Source organism: Anopheles gambiae, chromosome 2, assembly GCF_943734735.2.
Source record: "Anopheles gambiae chromosome 2, idAnoGambNW_F1_1, whole genome shotgun sequence".
NCBI classification, from domain to species: Eukaryota; Metazoa; Arthropoda; class Insecta; order Diptera; family Culicidae; genus Anopheles; species Anopheles gambiae.
Genome location: NC_064601.1, coordinates 109,087,426 through 109,106,232, shown reverse-complemented (window position 1 = coordinate 109,106,232; position 18,807 = coordinate 109,087,426). Strand labels below are relative to the sequence as shown.

General features: G+C 44.0%; 1 protein-coding gene across 7 annotated transcripts in view; it reads left to right on the top strand.

The window, feature by feature from the left end:
• Window positions 1-12,351, top strand: part of LOC1270118 (PE-PGRS family protein PE_PGRS16) — a 67,979-nt gene extending 55,628 nt beyond the window's left edge. For all 7 annotated transcript variants that reach the window (XM_308790.5, XM_061648614.1, XM_061648612.1 and 4 more), the window contains 2 exons: window positions 6,800-6,958; window positions 11,229-12,351. In XM_308790.5, coding sequence (XP_308790.5) covers window positions 6,800-6,958; window positions 11,229-12,049 — 980 coding nt within the window. In that variant the 3' untranslated portion in view covers window positions 12,050-12,351. The remainder of the gene's footprint in view (window positions 1-6,799; window positions 6,959-11,228) is intronic.
• Window positions 12,352-18,807: the final 6,456 nt, after the last annotated feature.

Below are 18,807 nucleotides of genomic sequence, written 5' to 3'. Positions count from 1 at the left end.
ATTATTGTAATTTACAAATTGTTATTAAAGTTCCAAAAAATGTGTAATGTTTCGAAAATATGCTTAAGTACATAGAAAATACAACAATCTTTAAAATTCCTCTCCAGCTTTCCATTCCAACTTTCCTTTTCCTTTCCTCCGAAAAACGATGTGCGGTAAAGCTTACAAACGCTATAAATCCACTTCCTGCTACTGATTGCCATCTGAATGCCAGTGCACAGAATGCCATCCATCTCCCGGGCTGATACTAAACGTTTGCCTCAGGCACGAGCGAAAGTGTGATTTTGATTGATACAGCCAATTAACGACAAAACAGAAACACGATTATACATCGCTCTCTCCCTCTGTATGCCCTGTGTGTTGTTTTCACGTGCCGCGTGGAGTTAATGTTGTGCCCGGTGGCTAAACGAAACCATGAGAATGTTGTTGCTCAACCACTCAAACGATTTACTCGTTCGTTTCTATGTTGTGCTCTTGCTTTAGTATTCTTGTGCTCCGCAAGTTCAATGATTTAGTGGTTTGTGGTGGCTGTTGTGTTTGATGACGCTGATTCTCTGGTACAGCAATTCAAGACATTTAAACGATGCCATTGCACTGATTTTTTTTTGTATTTTCCTGATACTGATTTCTAGACTGCAAGAAAATCTAAAGAAAAATTAAGTTAAATTTCACTTCGTCGTTTTAATCCAGTGTCCCCCATCACTCTCATTCCGTATAGCGATTAACTTTTTAATTATTTCGGCCTCTTCTCTTTCACCTTTCACCGACGGAGTGACTATCCTGTGAACCGAAACACCTGCAGGATATTAAAATTTATTCATCCACAAGAAGAGTCTCTTGAAGAACGAAGTGCGCCAGCTTATGGTAAACTCTCCGTGCCAACAAATCCGTGCCGGATTCTTAGCCCGAGCTGGGATGTTTTGATTGTTTTTTCTTCACCAACTCTCTTTCTCTCTTTAAAGCCTTTGCATTCTTGCTCTTTCGTTCTTATCCATTTTTCACTCGCTTTTGAACCGTGTGTAGCCAACACAATCTCCACCTTTAATTCCTTTAACGCCTTCTGTTTGTTCGAACAAAACCCGCATGCTTTATGTCTAAGCGTATGTGTGGTTTTGCCCCTTTTCCAGCTGGAGTTGGAGAAACTTCGAAGATGCTTGAGTGGTTCTAGTCAAACATTCCCGGAATGCCATTGCTTAATCGGATATTCTACTTTCCTCCCGCAAACATCCCTCCACCGGGCAAGGCTTTACACGGCGGTGGCTTTCAGACACTCACAGGGATGAGAATATTTGGAAAAATTCCATTTTCCTCCTGCTCGCTTCTTCACGTTGGCCCACTTAACCGCCCCACCAACCGTCCACCGCACTGGGTGAGCTATTTCTCTACCGGTGACGATGAGTGCACTCCCGCAGGATCCTTCTCTGTGTGTGTGGGACCAATAGACACACACAGTCGATGAACGGGCCTGGCACGAGGACGAACGACCCACAAATTGATATGCTAATGCAAGCTAATAATAATAAGGCAATCATAATCTCGAACACACTCGAGCGTGGTTGGAGTGGATTGTGCCGCGGCACTCGAAAACCCCCGGCACAGGGGATGGAAGGGACGTCTCCCACCGTTAGGACACGATTTGTTTTGTTAGCTTGTACCTCGGGTAGGTAGTAGAGAAAACGGCCTCTTCGGCTAGCTGTTTTGATACAGCTTTGGCACTAAACGTCTAAAGTACCACCGTTTGGCAAATGGACGATGGCAGGAACACATATCGAAACGGGGGCACCATTCTTGTAGCGTGCTCAACACAGCACAGCATAGCCGGTCGGTTCGATTGCGTGCGACGATCGGGAATGAAGTTATCGAGTACTCTACTGCCAAACAGCACTTACGGCTTAACGAATGAAGCAATAACCGTTTTCGATAAATTCATCGCTCCTCGCACCTGACCTCCCACTCCCACCCACGGTAAGCGATCGAAACGACGAAGATGGTTAAAAACAGGTTGAAACCCGGCTTTCAGCTCCTTTCGAAATTAAATAACGCTCCGTTAAATTACTTTCCATTTTTAACCACCAATCTGGTACGAGGCAGGCACAATCTCTCGAACGCGCTGAGCATAATTGAATTGAAAAGCTTCGCTCGATTTATTTCTCCACCCTTCTTCTGCTAAGGGATATGCTATAACGGGTCGTCTTTTAACTTCGTTCCTCGGTCGGGAGGTCTATAATTGATCGATTACAGGTGTGGCTCACTATATCACAGCTTGGGGCGACTCGTTCCAACAGCAGATTTGCCCTCAACCTTGCAACCTGCTGCCCCGTCCAAGGTGAAGTGACTTTCGTGTTTGCGAGGCGCAAGATGAAGAAAAAAATCCCACTCGATCAACTTCTTGGCGCAGGCAGATGACGCAGCATCACTCAGTCCTGCCTTGCAGCCTCGGAGAGGCGAAAATAAATATTCATCACAAGGTGTACACCTCCCCCAAACTAACCTGTATTCACCTGCACTCCGAGACGAACTTAATAATTTTCGTCCCGAAGTGGAAAACGATAGCAAACATAACAAATAACCCAACAATGTTCCACACCACGCACTAGAAGGTGAACGGTTTTTACGCTAACAAAGTATAGAAAAAAGGATCGTTCGGTGTTCTTTTTATTTTCTGCAATCGATTACGCTGGTCATTTTGCTGACCTTTCGATGGGGCCTGCGAGGGTTGGTGGCAAACAACAATTTCCCCTAACTACCATAGCGAACAGTTGGATTGACCTTTTTCATTCGCACGCTAGACAAGCGAGGTGATCGGTAATCGGTATTTTAGTCGCTTTGTTTCACACGTTTCACACAGTGAGGGAATGTAATCCTTTTTGTGGATGGGTTATATTTGTACATCATTCAATCAAAAATGTGTATTTCGGGCTTTTTGCATTAGCATTTTGTACTTATGCTTGTATAAAGACGGCTGTGATACGAGTTTTATGTGGTTTGCCAACAGATGGCGCTGTAAAGCAAGCACTTAGCTTAGCTTGACGTAGAAAATGAACTGGCCATTTGTTTTGCGCAGCTTTCGAACACTTAATATGCGATAAAAGTCAAAAACTATTCACTTTTAACTAAAGTCACTTTTAATTGTTTTAGGTAACAAGAACATTCGCGTTTTAATTGAGCCTTGGGGTATTCAAACGCTTTAAACAACACTGAATAGTTCTATTAAAATAGTAAGATAAGTAAAATAAGTAACATAAGTAAAACATTTCATCCTAAGCCTTCTCAATACAATTAGTAAAACTCATCTCCCACCCATATGCCCCTAGGGAGATAGTAAGGGAGTGATTGCCATAATTCTGCCGTACAAAATACCGAAATACCGGTAAATACGACACACCGGTGCAGAAAATATGCTTCCCTTCTGTGTACTTACCGTACGTGATGGCACGTTGCAATTTCAACTCGAACCACCGGGTGTGTACACGTGTTTTTTGTGTCCTTCCTCCTCCCTTTTCCGGCCCGGAACGGCTCAGCGCTGACCTTCTCAAAACAACATGAAACACCAGCCTCAGGCGCCATCGTTCGATTCAGCGTTTTCCGCAGTTGATTAGTAACGCAGGGCACGTACTGCGGACAGGGTTTGAGTTATAATTTGAATTCGAAAAGAAGGAGCGCACCGAAAAGCCCGACCCACACCGACGGGCAAAAGCACGAGCGGGCGAAAGGATTGTTCATCACCGCTTCATAATCACGTCATCCGTTCGTTTCCAGTCCCGGTTTTTGGCCGCTTGTAGAGGGAGATTTGCAGTGTTAGGAACCTTTCTAAATTCATGCCCTTTCCTCCGCCGGTGCAATGCAAATCTGCTGACTCAAGGCGCACCTTGTCCGGTCGGTGGGCTGCTGCACCCGGCAGCGTTGGAGGTGACGGAAGACACCAATAAGCGTGCTGTTCGATTTTCGTCGTGGGACGTGTTTGTTTCACTGCGTGCTGTGACCCTGTTTCGTGCCCCGTTGAGGTACAGCACGCTCCAGTACGCAGTAAGGGCTGGGTCAATGCATGTTTAAGCAGCCACAAATCGAAGTGTACGTCACACAAATCACGTTTTCTTTTGAATAAAACGTACAAAAAACAGTAAATTAACATCAGGCGGGGTAGTTTAAAGAAACATCCGAAAGAGGTCGCCCCTGGTGTTAGTGTATTAGTGGATTTTTTTTCCATTTTCCACCCTCGCGCCAAAAAACTCCAGTCTGACGCCGAAACAAATGTCACTGACAAGTTGCTCATTATTCATCTCACACAGAGGATTTCACCACAAAACCGCCCTTGTTTTGTCCATTCGCTTCAAAATACCCCTTTTCTTTTTGACGCAGCTGACCCACAAAAGAAAGCCCATCGAATGAAAACCGTACTTAGGTTCGTCTGGGTATGTTTGTGTGTGTGTGGGTGTGTTTGTGTACATTAATGTTCCGTTCGCAAAGCCTTCCATTGAGGAGCTTTTGTGTGTGTGTGTGTGTGTGTGTTTAGTTTTTCCACCAATAGTAGTAGTACCTATACAAATTCGTGATTCATCAGCATTTATGGGGAGAGCGGTTTGATTGATTACCGAAAGATGGATGTTTCATCTCGATATGTTGGTGGGAAATAAAAACCCCAAAAACCGGAACACACGCCCAATAGTGCCCCAAACACATCACACATCCAACAGTTTCTACTCGTACAAACTACGAACAGTTCGGGGGCCGCTTTTGTGTGTGTGTGTGTGCTTATTTCCACCCGCCTCCTCGCCGCCATAGCCATTTTCCCTACGATGAATCTGTCACCGATTCCGCCGGTTATGAATTCCACAGTTGCTCCAGTTTTCCGCACACCATTTTGGCACAATCCTGCTTGCTTTTGCTGCCCGCGCTCGTCCGGTGTCATCGAAGATGCATCCCTCGGGAGGAGTATGAGCAGAAAGCGGCAGACCAGGCAGGCAGGCAGGCAGAACAGGCATGGAAAGTTGTATGATTAAAAGACCAAACCACTCCCAAAATGGCCGAACGAAATGCAGGTCGTGTTTCGTTTTGAGGTCGTCCCCCGGCCCGGGTTCCCCCGGTAGTTTTTAGGGGGGGGGGGGGGGTGTACAGTACAGTGCTTTGCGTCACACCCTGTCATACGCCGCTTTACTACTGACGGACGGACAGTTGCTTACCCCCCTCCACGACGGGGACGGGGGTCAGGGTAATTGAATTAAAATTCATCCTCATCGGTGGTTTGACAGGTTTCGAGCATGCTCGCTTCATGCTCATTGCATCCCCCTACTAATTACCTATAATCGATTGGAGCAGCAATCGAATTCCTGCTGATCAAGCAACGGCTCAGCAACGACAAACGAGAGCCAGAATCGCTGTGACACACAAACAACCAGAAATGATCCAGTTGCAACTCAAAGAACCACTCACTCGGGCTGCTGTCAGAAGATGGTAACAGTACACCCGGGGACCGATGTATGTACATCAATTAGTACATCGATCGGTACTGCAACGGGTAGCGGATTGCCGATAGTACACGCCGCGACAGTAACGGTCAGCCCGTTCTCGTTTGGTGGATCAGTTTATGTGGGTAATTACGCCGCTGCTGCCAATCCCAAATGCATCCAAAAAAAAAGGCGTCAGGAGTTTGTGAAAACATGGCACACCAAGTAGCGGGGTCAGGAGGGTTTATCATTTATAATTAACGGAGCACCACTGGTACACTGGTCGGGTGGCGAGTGCTCGTGTGTATGGCCGAGTGTATCAACGCGGATCATTATAATGATTGACAATTAATTATTGATGCATTAGCATAAATTGACACTGTTCATGGGGGAGGCTGTTTTTGCCACCGGTGATGTATACACAACCGATCCATATAAAGTGAAGTATTTGCAACACTGATGCTTTGTTGAGTGTTTTTTTTTTAAATGCCAACTGGTAAAAGTTTAATGCTTTAAGGATGGAGTTTAAAAAACGAATCACTAAGTGTTACTGAAACCCTTTAGATTCTAAACATTTATCTTATATTACATATTTTACGTCTTTTATGTTATATACACCGCAGTTATGGGATTAGTCTTCAGTCCCAACTACAGTTCCCTTCACTACTAACATACACACTCTCTCTCTCTCCTAAGTTTATTAATCCACTGTACGATTCATCATGCCTTCCAGATTGCAAACATGATTTAAAACATTATTTATAGCAAAACCGTCTCTTCCTCTTTCACCCACCCAAACAAGCCCTGTTTGCAATCCACGTGTAGGAGCAATGTAGCCAACGGCCAAGTGCTCGGGCAAAGTGGCCCGAAAGTGCATCGGTCGACAAAAAAAAGACACCCTCTACCACCCTGCCACACATTAACATAATAAACCTATTTTTGCCCTATGCAAATCGCGCGAATATTTATGCCGTTACGCAGCAACATTTGCAACATGATTCGCTTGCCGTGGCGTGGGAACGTAAATACAACGCTAGCAAAAGTCAACCCCAAACTGCAACAAAACGGCAGGAACACCAAACAGACGATATCGTGAATTGTCGTCGGTGCGTTGCGTCAGTTTTGGTTTTGTTATGTTTTTTTTTTATTTGCAAGGTGGCTCTATGCTTTCCCTTCCGTATTATAATTTACACTAACAAACCCTCCTCATCCAACTATTACACCAAATTCACCAACACACACACATATCCCGCATTTACCATTTACTTTAGTTGCTTATTCAATTGTTTTGCATCGTTTGTTTTATTGTTTTCGTCTTTTGTCTGCGATCGGACCGCGATCCGCTTTTATTACAGAGTATGGACGTACCTGCGGCGATATCGGTTGCCTGTCTAGCCAGGTGTGCGTGATGGCGTACGAATCCTGCTCGATTGGGCAACGCGAGGGTAACGATTGTGGCCGTTACCCGACCTGCAAAAAGAACACGGATCCGAGCGTCAGTGCAGGGCCGAGCGGTAAATTTTCCAAAACCATATATTCTCTTCCATCTTTTTCTCTTTTCCCTTAGTGTTAGTTACTTTTAAGTACGTTTTTTTGCCCCATTGCTTCCGTGATCTTCCAACGTTACGCATTGGTAACGTGTAACGCTGCGGGCAGGGCAGCTCTTTGGAGTTTGTCCTAGGCTCGTGGTGTGTCTCTCTTTCTCCCTTTAACCAAGACAGAAACTATTACGGGCAAGCGAGCGAAAGAACAGGAAGCTTTTTTTAGGTGATTTTACTTTTTCAGATGATACTCTCTCCCTTTTTAAGGATAGTTGGGAGTAGTCTCTTTTCTAAAATGCATGGTACATTACGAGGAAAGTCGAGGGAAACACTGTCTGTGTTTTGAGCGTAAAACACATACTGCATGATCAGTAACAGCAACTTTGTTTCGTTGGGAATCACATTCTGGGATGCATCTCAACACCATACAGTGGCAACTTGCATTATACCAATCCCGTTAAAATGCCTCCCGCTGTCACTTTTCCTCCCCGCTTCTACACAATTGCAATCGCAGTGAACTTTTCGCGAGCCTCTATCAAAACCCAACCCTCCCCATTTTGCAGGCGTGCTCAGTCTGAATCCGGCACCGGAAAACACCAAGGTGGTGGGCAGCAAGGACCCGAACTACCCGAACATGCCGATCGACCCGAACTACATCTTTGGCAGCGTGCAGACGACCCGATCGCCGTTCTTCAGCAGCTACCCGCAGCAGCCCGGCGCTGGCAGTCCGGCCGTCTTCCAGCCGCTCTACCCACCGCTCAACCAGCCCCCGGTCATACCGCAGGCACCGTTCAACTTTGGCGCGTCGCCCCACAATCCGTTCTATCCGCACAACCCGAACCCGAACCCCACCTCGACCGAGCCGAGCCTGTGGAACCAGTTCCTGTACAACAAGCAGCCGGAAAAGCGGCCACGCAACGGTGCCGGCAGTCGGGCTCCCAGCCCGCTGCTGTTCACTCTTTTTACCCTCCTGTCCATCGCCGTCCCTGTCTTACGAGTCCTTTCCTGTAGTAGTACCAGCGGTTCCTTATAATTCCCTCATTCCTTCCACTATTCCGTTGTTTTATCCTTCTTAGTTTCCTGGTGTTTTCCTTCATGTTGTGTTTTCTCATCCGTTTTTGATCTTGATCACCTTTACTAATATCTTCATCTTGTGAATAACCGTGATGTTTATTGGGTGGGTGAAAAACAAGTACACAAAGAATGAATTACTTGGGCTACTTTTACCAATTGTAAATGGATTTTTTGTACATTTTCTAACACAACGACAAACTGGTTCTAATCATTTAAACAAAACATTAAAGCAATGTGAAACAAACACAAAACACAAAAAACACACACACTAAAAGAGCTAATAATTATCGCACTAGGGAAAACAAATCGAATGAAAGATTGATAAAGAAAAGAGAAAAATACGAAGAAAAAAAAATTAATAATTACACAAAAACACACATAGACCTACAGGTGTTAGACACTGTTTGGGTGATGGTGTTCGACGGCTGACTGGTGAAGATGAGGATGAAATGTAGAAGAGAATGGCCAAACTATGTGTTAGCAATCAACGAACGAGCTGTTTTTAGCTGGAGCGCTTTTACTGTGCCGCTGGAAGGGGGCAGGCGATCTACGTTAGACGTTGTAAGATATAAACAAGACCGCACACAGACTCACACAGACACACCATGACCTTTACCCTCTTTACATCACTTGCATCACCCTTAAGCAACAACAACCGTTGAGCTACGTGCACCCGAATTCAAACTGCAAAGGTATCAACACTTATTCGTAGCAATCGAGTATGAGAGGTGACTGTTTAATGCAATCGTTATTTTGTGCTAAGCAAACCAAACCAATGTTAATACTAAAGTCTAACACCAAACCCGTTAAATAGGCACATACACACACACACACTGGAACTCTGTTGTAACCGGTAACCAATCGTACACCATCCAGCATGGGGGAAAAAACAACTAACAAACACACCAATGCCAGAGTCTAGCAACAGAAGTAAAAGTATAGATTTATGAAATAAACAAAGCTAACACTAAACAGGTGAAGGGTTAGTTCGAACTACTGGGGAATAGATACATAAGGTAAACTCAATTTTACACACACAACCCAACACAACAGCTATGAGGCAAGAGGTGGTAACATGAAAATAAAAGAATAAAACGAAACAATCTTCCACTAAACGTGAAAGTTCAAATTGCACAACATATTCAGAGTCAGAGTTGCGGAAACCAAACCTAGTACATGTTGAATACTGTCCCAACCAGCCACCAGACATAAAACACACACAGCACAAGCAAAAACAACAACAACAACAAAAGAAACGAAAACAAATCGTGACTAAACACTAAAGGAATACAGGAAAACTTTAAATACAAGATTTACAACTTAATGTTTAAATGGAACAAAAAACCACACAAACACAAAATTATTGACCAGTTGCTGCAGGGTTTTGCACACGAGCAGTAGAGTATAGATAACGAATGGAAACTAATAAAAAAATGAGAAAAAAAAACTACAAACAAACTGAATGAAGCAAAGAGAGGGTGTAATTTGGCAGGCCTTATCACCTGATCCTAAGGCAATGCGAAGCAATCTGAAGGCAAACGGTGGCAGCATACACGCCTGAGTGTGTGTGTATGTAGTGTGTGTTGAGAGTGTGTGTGTGTGTGTAGGAAAGCTACCAGGAAAGGGCTAACGTTCGTTGACTGGCAGCCGCCATACGATGTGCACCATGTTTACACGAAGCAATTTTCATGTGAAAAACAAGGAAGAATATGACCTAACACTAAAAGTAAAAAGGGGGAAAAAACTGCAACACCACACAAATTCTTTAAGAAAGATTATTTGTGACACAAATCTGACGAAGATGGAGTCTTCGCCCATCCCCAGTATGTGGAGTTAAGGTATTAAGAAGCTGAGCAGGGGGCAAAGCCACCCACGGACGGAATACTAAGCTAAGGGGGAGATAAGTAGGAAAAGGGAAGTGGATATAGAAAGAGAGAGATAAAAAAAGAAAAAAAAAGCAAAAAAATGGTAAATCTGAACTGATAGAAACAGTGGTTTGGGAAAAAGCTGTGCTGCTGTGCCGGTGCCCAGAGCTTTGCCGAGCCGGACGACTGTGATATCAGAAGCGAACGGCATGCAGTAACGGTATGTGGTTTGCATTGCGCCGTGTAGCAGGTCAAGAGGACTTTGCCGAGCGTGTGCACCAACCGCTCCTTCTGTGGCTGAACGGATGCTGAAGCTGCTAGACAGCGCGTAATCCCGTCGCCAAACTATGAAGCTTTCGAGCATCGGAATCAGTGGCCCGATAGCAGCCCCGAGTTGTCCGACACGATGACATAATTCTGTAAGCCCGCCCTGTAAACACGGTGCATTAACTTACTGCCCTACCAAGTGCCGGGGGAAGGGCTGATGTTCCGGTGATGTTCAGCTAACGCTGACCATCTGTTGGCAATTGTTGGGAAGGAAAGTTTTTACTTACATTTGTGCAAATTCGACTAAATTCGTCTGAGCTATACTTACAGATTGGATTTCTCTGAATGGGAAATAATAATGCAACATTGGTTACTTTTCTTTGTGTCGTCCTCGTTCGCTTCTGATACATGGCGTGCGCTCAATGGGCTCGAACCGTGCAACGCAAATCTGTTCCGCACCTTCCCGTAGTGGAAAAAAAATAATGATCATGTAAATAAATCCTGTGCGCAGAATGCGAAAATGTGAAAATATTAGTAAATCAAAGCTAAGCCGCTGCTGCTGTATTGCGTTTTTCATTTCATCTACTAACCTTTATCCATCTTCATTTCTCTTTAGCTTAGTGCTCATGATATTCGTGTACTTATTCTTACTTAGTTATTTTGCAGTTGCCCTTGTCATTTTTCTATAATATTCTAAATGATTATACCGGTTGTTTTTCCCATTGGATTCCTTCCGGCGAGAATTCGATCGGAAAAAAACTAAAACAAAGAACAAAATTTTATGTTAAAAAAGACACATTTTGTTACTTTCTGTTGCTTACCATGTATGTTTTGACCTTGATCGCTTTCTGTTCCTTCCTTGCTTTAGTTTCTGTTTTGCGTAACTGTCCCCGTACGCCAACTGTCCCCCTATCCCGTGTCCCACTAACTGGCTTTTGTTGTATTTGTTATGTTTTTCTTTTGTTTTTTTTTGTTTTATTTTACCTTCTACTTCATTCAACGGTTTGCCTCGTGTGCTTCGGTCCACTTGCCGGCAGAGGGAGTTAGCAATGTGTACAACAACGGTCCGAAGCCTTCCGCACCGGCCGGTCGCCCTGGAGACGACGATGTGCTCGGCACGCTCGGTTTGAATCCTAACAATCCGTACGGCCAGCGCCCAACGCCACCACCGGCCCGACCACCGCAACCAGCTGGGCCCTCACTCTACCCTTCGCTGCCGACGGACAACAACCCGGGCAACCGTTACGGAGGCAATGGCGGAGGTGGCTACAGCGGCGGCGGTGGTTCCTACAACGGAGGTGGTGCAGGAGGAAGCTCTTACAATGGTGGTGCTGGTGGTGGCGGTGCGTACAATGGAGGTGGCCAGTTTGACGGTGCAGGGGGTAACATCGTCGTACCGACACGCAAACCGGCCGCACCCGCCAACAACGGTGGATTCTTCGGTGGCATCCTGAGCGGTGTACAGAACGCAGTCTCGAACGCGGTCAAGCAGCAGATCGGCACCTACATCAATCAGCGGCTGGGCATTGGGCCGGCGGCAGGTGGGGCCGCCGGTGCCGGCGGGTTGGGCGGCCTGTTCGATGCACGCAATCTGATCGACAACAAGCGGCTGGGTGGTTTGTTTTCCGAGAATAAGCCGGCGGGCAGTGGAGGAGGAACCGGCTCGTCCGGCACTTCCATCGGGCCGGGGGGATATCCGGTGACGGTGGATCAGCGCACGTCGGCCAGTAGCTACAATCAGCAGTATGCGGCGGCACCGGCACAGTCCGTACCGTATCCGCAGAACTATGGCAGCTACAATGCGGCTGCCCGTACCCGTTCCACCGAACGTCCTGCTTATGGATGGAACCGGGACTAGGTGTGAGATGCGCTCCTGGCTACCTTACTAAAATACTCCCCACAATGCACTAAAATAATTACAAATGTAACACATTCACGCTGTTGAGGAATTGCTTCTGTTTCTCTCTAACGACGTATGCGCCCTCTGTAGGGTTTTACGGGTAACTGCTGACAGCGATCGCCGAGCATTTGAAATCCGATATTTTCCTTTATATTTTTTTTGTTTACTGTCATAGTATATTAACCTGATTAAAAGACAAATATCTGCACCTTTTTATACCATAATCACACTGTGACTAATAAAATACATACACAGAAAAATGCGTGAGCAAAACTGTTTGGTACGTTAAGCGTTGAGAATGATTTAGCATTTAAGTATTTCGATGAAATGTTCACACGGTAAGTAAAATTTAAAAGACTTTGATATTTAGAGGAATTTGTGCTAGTTTTTTGATGTATTGAAGTATTTTTTTTTCAATTAAATTTAATCTTTAACATTTTTTCAAATTAAAATCACATAATGGAGCAGCCTGGTACTTTGTATCAAAAATAAAAACCTAGCATAAAAATATAGAGTAATCAACATTGAGAGTGAAATGTTATAGTCTATACAAAATTGTACTATTTTTGTACGTAATTGTTATGTTGTTATAAATTATATTTTTCCCTTTTTTTGTAAATTGAATTTTGCAAAGCTAATGGAGTTGCATGGTACCTGTTACGAACCGAGCTTCTCCGGAAGGCCACGCGAAGGTTTGGCCCTCAGCAAGAGTTGCAGGGTTTGTAACGGAGGAGAAACAAACAGCAGCAGAGTGGACAGAGTATTTGATACTTCGCCTACTAACCAGTCCTTCCCGCTAGTTGCTTCTGATCCAAGGTTGGGAAGCCTATGCAGACGGAAGGGGGTGTTTGGCTCGGAAATCCAGGGGCTCTGTCCTATTTCGGATATTTAGAATTAAATCTCTTTACTCCAAGAGCTTCTGCGTTTGAATCCCTGCTTTATTTAAAATATGGCCTACTTTTATACTAAATTTATCCTCCCAAGTTTACCCGAATATCCGTTCGGACGGGATAATTCGTGTTTCCAGAAACATCTTATTTTCACGTGGAAGGATAAATAATGGTTACTATGATCAGATTGGTAAAAAAAAAGAAATTTAGAATCGCGTGCGTAACAGTAGGGGAAAGCGGGGCAAAATGGGCATGTGGGGCAAAATGGGCACCCTCTATTTAAGCATTATTTGACTACAAAGATACTTTCCAATGCTAAAAATGCATTCATTAGAGTGTTCTATGAACACCATGTAAGTTTCATAACCCTTATATAACAAATAACTAAGAAAAATGCAAAATAAGGTTTAGCAGTATATTGATGTAATTTTTGCCACTTCGAAAATAAGCTTAAACGTGTGTCACAGGGATGCGTTGAAGTTTTTCATGATATATTTTTAAAGATATGATATTTCTTTACAATTTGTCTGAAGCAATCAAGGCGATTGAATTCGTATTTTTACTAATATAACAAAAAATACAAAAATGCTTCACGTGGGGCAAAATGGACAGTTACGCTTGGGGCAAAATGGGCAGATGCTTTTGACATCTGGCGCTTGGTGAGGCTATGGTGTTGTATTTGTCGCCTAAATAACGATGACAGCCACAGCTTGAAAAGTTTCAATTTTGTAGATTTCAACGTGTAAAAATTGTTTTAATGTCGATAACATATTTTTGGAAGAATTTTAAGGGCTTTTCTGACCAGCAAAACAAAAGATAGAACGAAAATACATTTCACAAAACGTGCGCAAAAGCATAGACCATCACCTAAGCGCCGTTGTTGTGGCCCATATTGCCCCAGTGTTTTGACGTTTCGCAGTTTGTTTACATATGCCCATTTTGCCCCAGGGCTATGCCCATTTTACCCCGCGTGTCAAAATAGCTTCTCGTAAAACATCAACTTTTATTTTTCATTGTTTTCATGATTTTAAGTTGTTTTCTTTCAATGTGGCAATTTCAATCCATAGATAAAGGGTGGAGGCATACAATAATGAAAGAAAAATTGTGTTTTGTGGCATATTTAAAGGAATATTCAGTAAACTGCTTAACATGCCCATTTTGCCCCGCTTTCCCCTACCTCATACAAAAAAAACTAAAATATAAAACTGTAAAGATAAAATACAGAGACAAAAAATGCATCGTACTAAAACTATATGCTATATTCAACATCGATGAGATTACTCAATTACTTGCCTCAAAGAAATCAATTAAGAAACTGCTATTGATTCGCTTCATTCTCATACCCTAATACAAACACGGCATTATGCAAGGTAACAAGGGCGTGGTAGCCTTGCCTCGGGCAACTTAAAACTACCAGCACCGTCACAAAACAATGTTCCAACTTTCATACCGGTCATTTGTTCGTTCGTTGTGCGCATTGTTTCCCCCCCCATTCTTCGTAGCATACCGGTCAGTGCAGGAAGGAGGAAGAGAACAGCACAAACAATCCATTCCCGTCCCGTCGTCGCTGCGCCTGCGGATGCATCCGTGCCGAAGCAAAAGGAGGAAACAACAACTTTGACCTCACGGACCAAACGCTCTCAATAATAACGATGGTACCACCGGGCCCGTTCCTTTTACCTTCCCACCGGCCACAAGCCTTCGACCTTCGGTTTAGTTTGTTCATGCACAAATAAAATGCTTTTTGCTATCCATTTGTGTCCTTTCGGCCGGGTAGGGCAGAGCAGTCAGAACGCCAACAAAGAGTGGCGGAAAATTATTCTATTTTGTTTCGTGAGAACTATTTCACTACCGGGCATTCCGTCATAGTTTGCTCGCAGTTGTCCCCTTTCGGCATGCCGGCCACAATGCCACCCACTCGTTCCCATATTCTGCACCATCCCCCAGTCAGCTTGATCGAAAATTGTCTGCTGGAATTAATTAAAAGTTTTTTGATTGCAATACATCGACCGTTCGGGCATGGGAGCTGGAAGGGTGTTGCAGCGCTCTGGGAGTGGGAAAGGGGGGGAAAACTATTTCTCCCGGAAACGGGATCCAACTTTGTGGACATTGTTTTACGCGAACCATTACCACACGTACTCCCCCCCCCCCCCCCTGTCGCCTCGAGTGCTTTATGATGTAGAGCATGACCGAATGCTTTTTGTGCAGAAGAAGAAAAAACTCCACCAGAGTGTGACCACTCGAACGCGAAACAAAACTAAGCTATTTTCATTAAACTTTGCATCTTAAGTCAGCCATTCCTTCCCAGCGCGCAAGAGAGCGTCGGAGAGAGCGTACAGCGAATGGTTGCGGGGTTAGTGTTTTGCACCACTTCATACCACCACCATTCACTCATTCCAAAGGGTCACAGGTCACAGGTGAGTAACATTCGTGCCTTTTCCTTCCCTTTGCTTTTATGTATCTTCAGCAAAAGGAAACGTTTGTAAGCTTCTCTCCTACCTTCCCTGCCACCTACCTACCCATATGCCTTTCATCTACACCTACACCGGTAAAAGTTGATGAAGATGGAGAGTTACATCGTGTGCCGCAACATCGTGTACACGCGAGTGGAAAAAGGGTTTCCTGTTTTGCGACAGTGAAAAATGGTAGCAAAAAAGAAGCAGGAGCAAAATGCTTCTGCTTCTGGCGAATGTGCAGCGTGAAGTGTGTGCCGAAGCTTCTCGTACGGATGTGGTTGTGGCTGTTGGCTTACAGTTGGGGCGATGGTTTGGTGCTGCTGGACAATGAAATAACGACGAGCAAACGGACCGACCGACCGGATGCAACGCTGACCCCCTCGAGGGTAACGTGTACGCGAGTCATAAAGCAACTAAACTAACTAAGCCGCCAGTTAGGCACTGGTATACCCTCAAACTATAAAAAGGACACGGAGTTCCCCATTACCTTTTTGCTTTGTAAATTGTTAAATGGAAGATAAAAATTAGTTTAGTTTAGAAAGTGAGGTGCAAAAATTTAATGTTTTTTTTCAAAAAAAAAACCTTTCTGATGGAAGAAAATATACAGCACAGTACTAGTGATGGGAGCTCCGGATTGGATTCGTGAATCCACTCCGACTCCGACATTCTTAATCCGGATCCGACTTCGAAATAAATATGACTTCCAATCCAGCTGCTCCGAACGAATACAGTTTCAATTGGCTTCGATTGAATCCGGATTACTACGATCGAATCCAAATAGCTCCTATTAAATCCGTTTCACTACCGTGCTTAATTCGTAAAGCAAAATACTTACACTACAAAACAAACCTTGCGAGCAACCCTAGCTCCTAGCTAACATTACTGTATTCATAGCCACACATACAGTGAACCCTCTCTTATTTGAGACCTCTCCAATTTGAAAAACTTTTCTTATTTGAAAACTTTTCACAGTCCCTTTATTTTCAGTACATTTTTGTCGCTCTAAGTTGGAAAACCTCTGAAATCTAAACCCCTCTTAGTGTTGTACGGTGTTGCCATGATTATTGAATGGTGTATGCTCCAATCTGCAATCGTGCTTGCAGTTTCCTATAGCAACAGTCAAGGCTGCATACTAAATGTTCTATCTCTTTCTTGTTTGTATGGACTTTTCATTCACCTTCAACATCTGTAATTTGCAAACCCCTCTTATTCGACAGACCCATCGCCTCTCAAATTAGAGAGAGTTAACTGTATAAGCAAAAATTCGATCGTCTATGTGCGTACCGACAAAACACCGTATCCTGGGTTTTCGATGGTTTTCTGGTTGTTTCCAGATTTTTGTTTTGATAACTCTCCTGATTATTGGTTTGCTTCCCTAATGCGTTTGGATTCTTTCCACAATTTACTATCAGTTTCCCGCATATGTTCTACGCGTTTCTACAATTAATTTACATTATCTAAATGTTGTGGACAGACCGCTGCCTCATCCTGAGGGCTCACTGTTGACAGCAAGGCTGTCATCCTGTGACGTCCTCAGTGAGGATCGCGGCGCGAGCAGGACCAGTCGTCCTCTCCCCGCATTGCGTGTGTTGCCTTTATGTTATTTTATACCCGTGTAATACAATAATACCAAAGAGTAGTGATAAAATATATATTCTGTTTGTGCCGTACACACCGTCTCTTGTTTCATTTGTGCGGACACAACACTAAACATTGTTCAAACAAATAATACAAACAATTTAAAGCAACGCTCAATACCTTATTGATTAGTTGAAATAAATTTATTGGACCCAGATTATTTCTTGAAGCTACCAATAAATCGTGAGTTCACAGAGGCAAATAGGAAAGTTCACAGGAAACTTATAGCTTGTAGCTAAGTGCATACATAGAGTATAGTGGTACTGTATAGTGCAGATAAAGGAATGTAAATTAGGAATTGTAGTTATGAGTTTTTTTTTTAATAATTGGCTAAGGATAGTGCAATTTACCCAACTACTTAAAAAAGGCCAAACATTATTCCATGCCAAACAGCCATCCCCGCCACTAACTCCGGAGTTGATCCGGATTCGAATCCGAAAGCAGACCAATTTTGCCCATCACTAGTCAGTGCCCCATTTAGACGGTCTCGTGGTACTGTCGTCAACTCATACGACTTAACAACATGCCTGTCATGGGTTCAAGTCCCGAATAGACCGTGCCGCCATACGGTAGGACTGATGACTATCCTGCTATGGGGGGAAATCAATAAGTCACTGAAACCCAACCCCACAAGTGGTACAGGCAGGCTTGACTAACAACAACGGTTGTTGAACCAAAAGTAAAAAGTCAGTACCCAAGAATGTAATTAAAACTCATCAACAATGAAATAATCACGCAAATAAGTCATGTAAAACACAGCAAAACGACCACTAGAATAAAACAAAAATGTCGTTTTACCGACAAGTACAAAGGAATAAAGCCAATTTCAAAAGGTACAAAAGCACAGCAAAGGAGCTGCATTGTAAGCTAATTTAAACGAGACATTTCATCACCGCTACCTACCTACACGGAGGGCTTGGCACATGAAAACATTAGGCTCCCACGAAAACAATGCAGTAAAGATACGGTGCCGCCCATAAATAATCCAAGCAACCCTTGCACTGTTGATTTTAAATTTCTCTGCCCACCTTTGCTTCAATCCTTTCCCGTCGCTAGTGCACCGTGTATTCCACACTTTTGTATTCACTTTTCCCACTGCCCCCCACACATCATGAGCTTAGCGCGCCCTCAGCGTGGACAAGGGGGTTTTCGAATAATTAGAAGACATTTTTCATTTCCAGTCGTCGCAAAATGAAAGCGGCTCTCGGGAGTTTTTCTTCAAAAAAAAAAAAAGACCCCAAACACACGACCCCTTCTGCGCTCTAAATCATAGTGAGACCCAGAAGTAAAAAGGCATGCCAAGCAATTTGAGCCCATCCACGCAGTTGCTGCTCTGTTGCTGCTGGTTGACCGGGGAGACGAGCAACTGCCCGCCAACTGCTACTAAAACAACAAGAAACGCCACTTAGCGCTGTTTTGCTTTTGTTTTTTGGTTGCCCAGCCCAAAGTGTATGAATATCAGGTGGTCTCATAGCCTGTTTTTCATAGCAAAAGTTGAACGTCACTGTTTGACAGCATGGGTTAAAACATTTCCCCAAACAAGCTTTCTGACGACTTGCCTTACACACAAACAATCTTAGAATCTTCGTTATTTGCACTGAAATACCTTAAAAAGCACTCAAAATATATGTTACTGTAAGCTAAACCAAATCTGAACTAATTAAAATCCATTTTTGGATCAAAATAATGCCGTCGATGAGGACACCAATGTGTGCTACGTATGTGTTGCTAA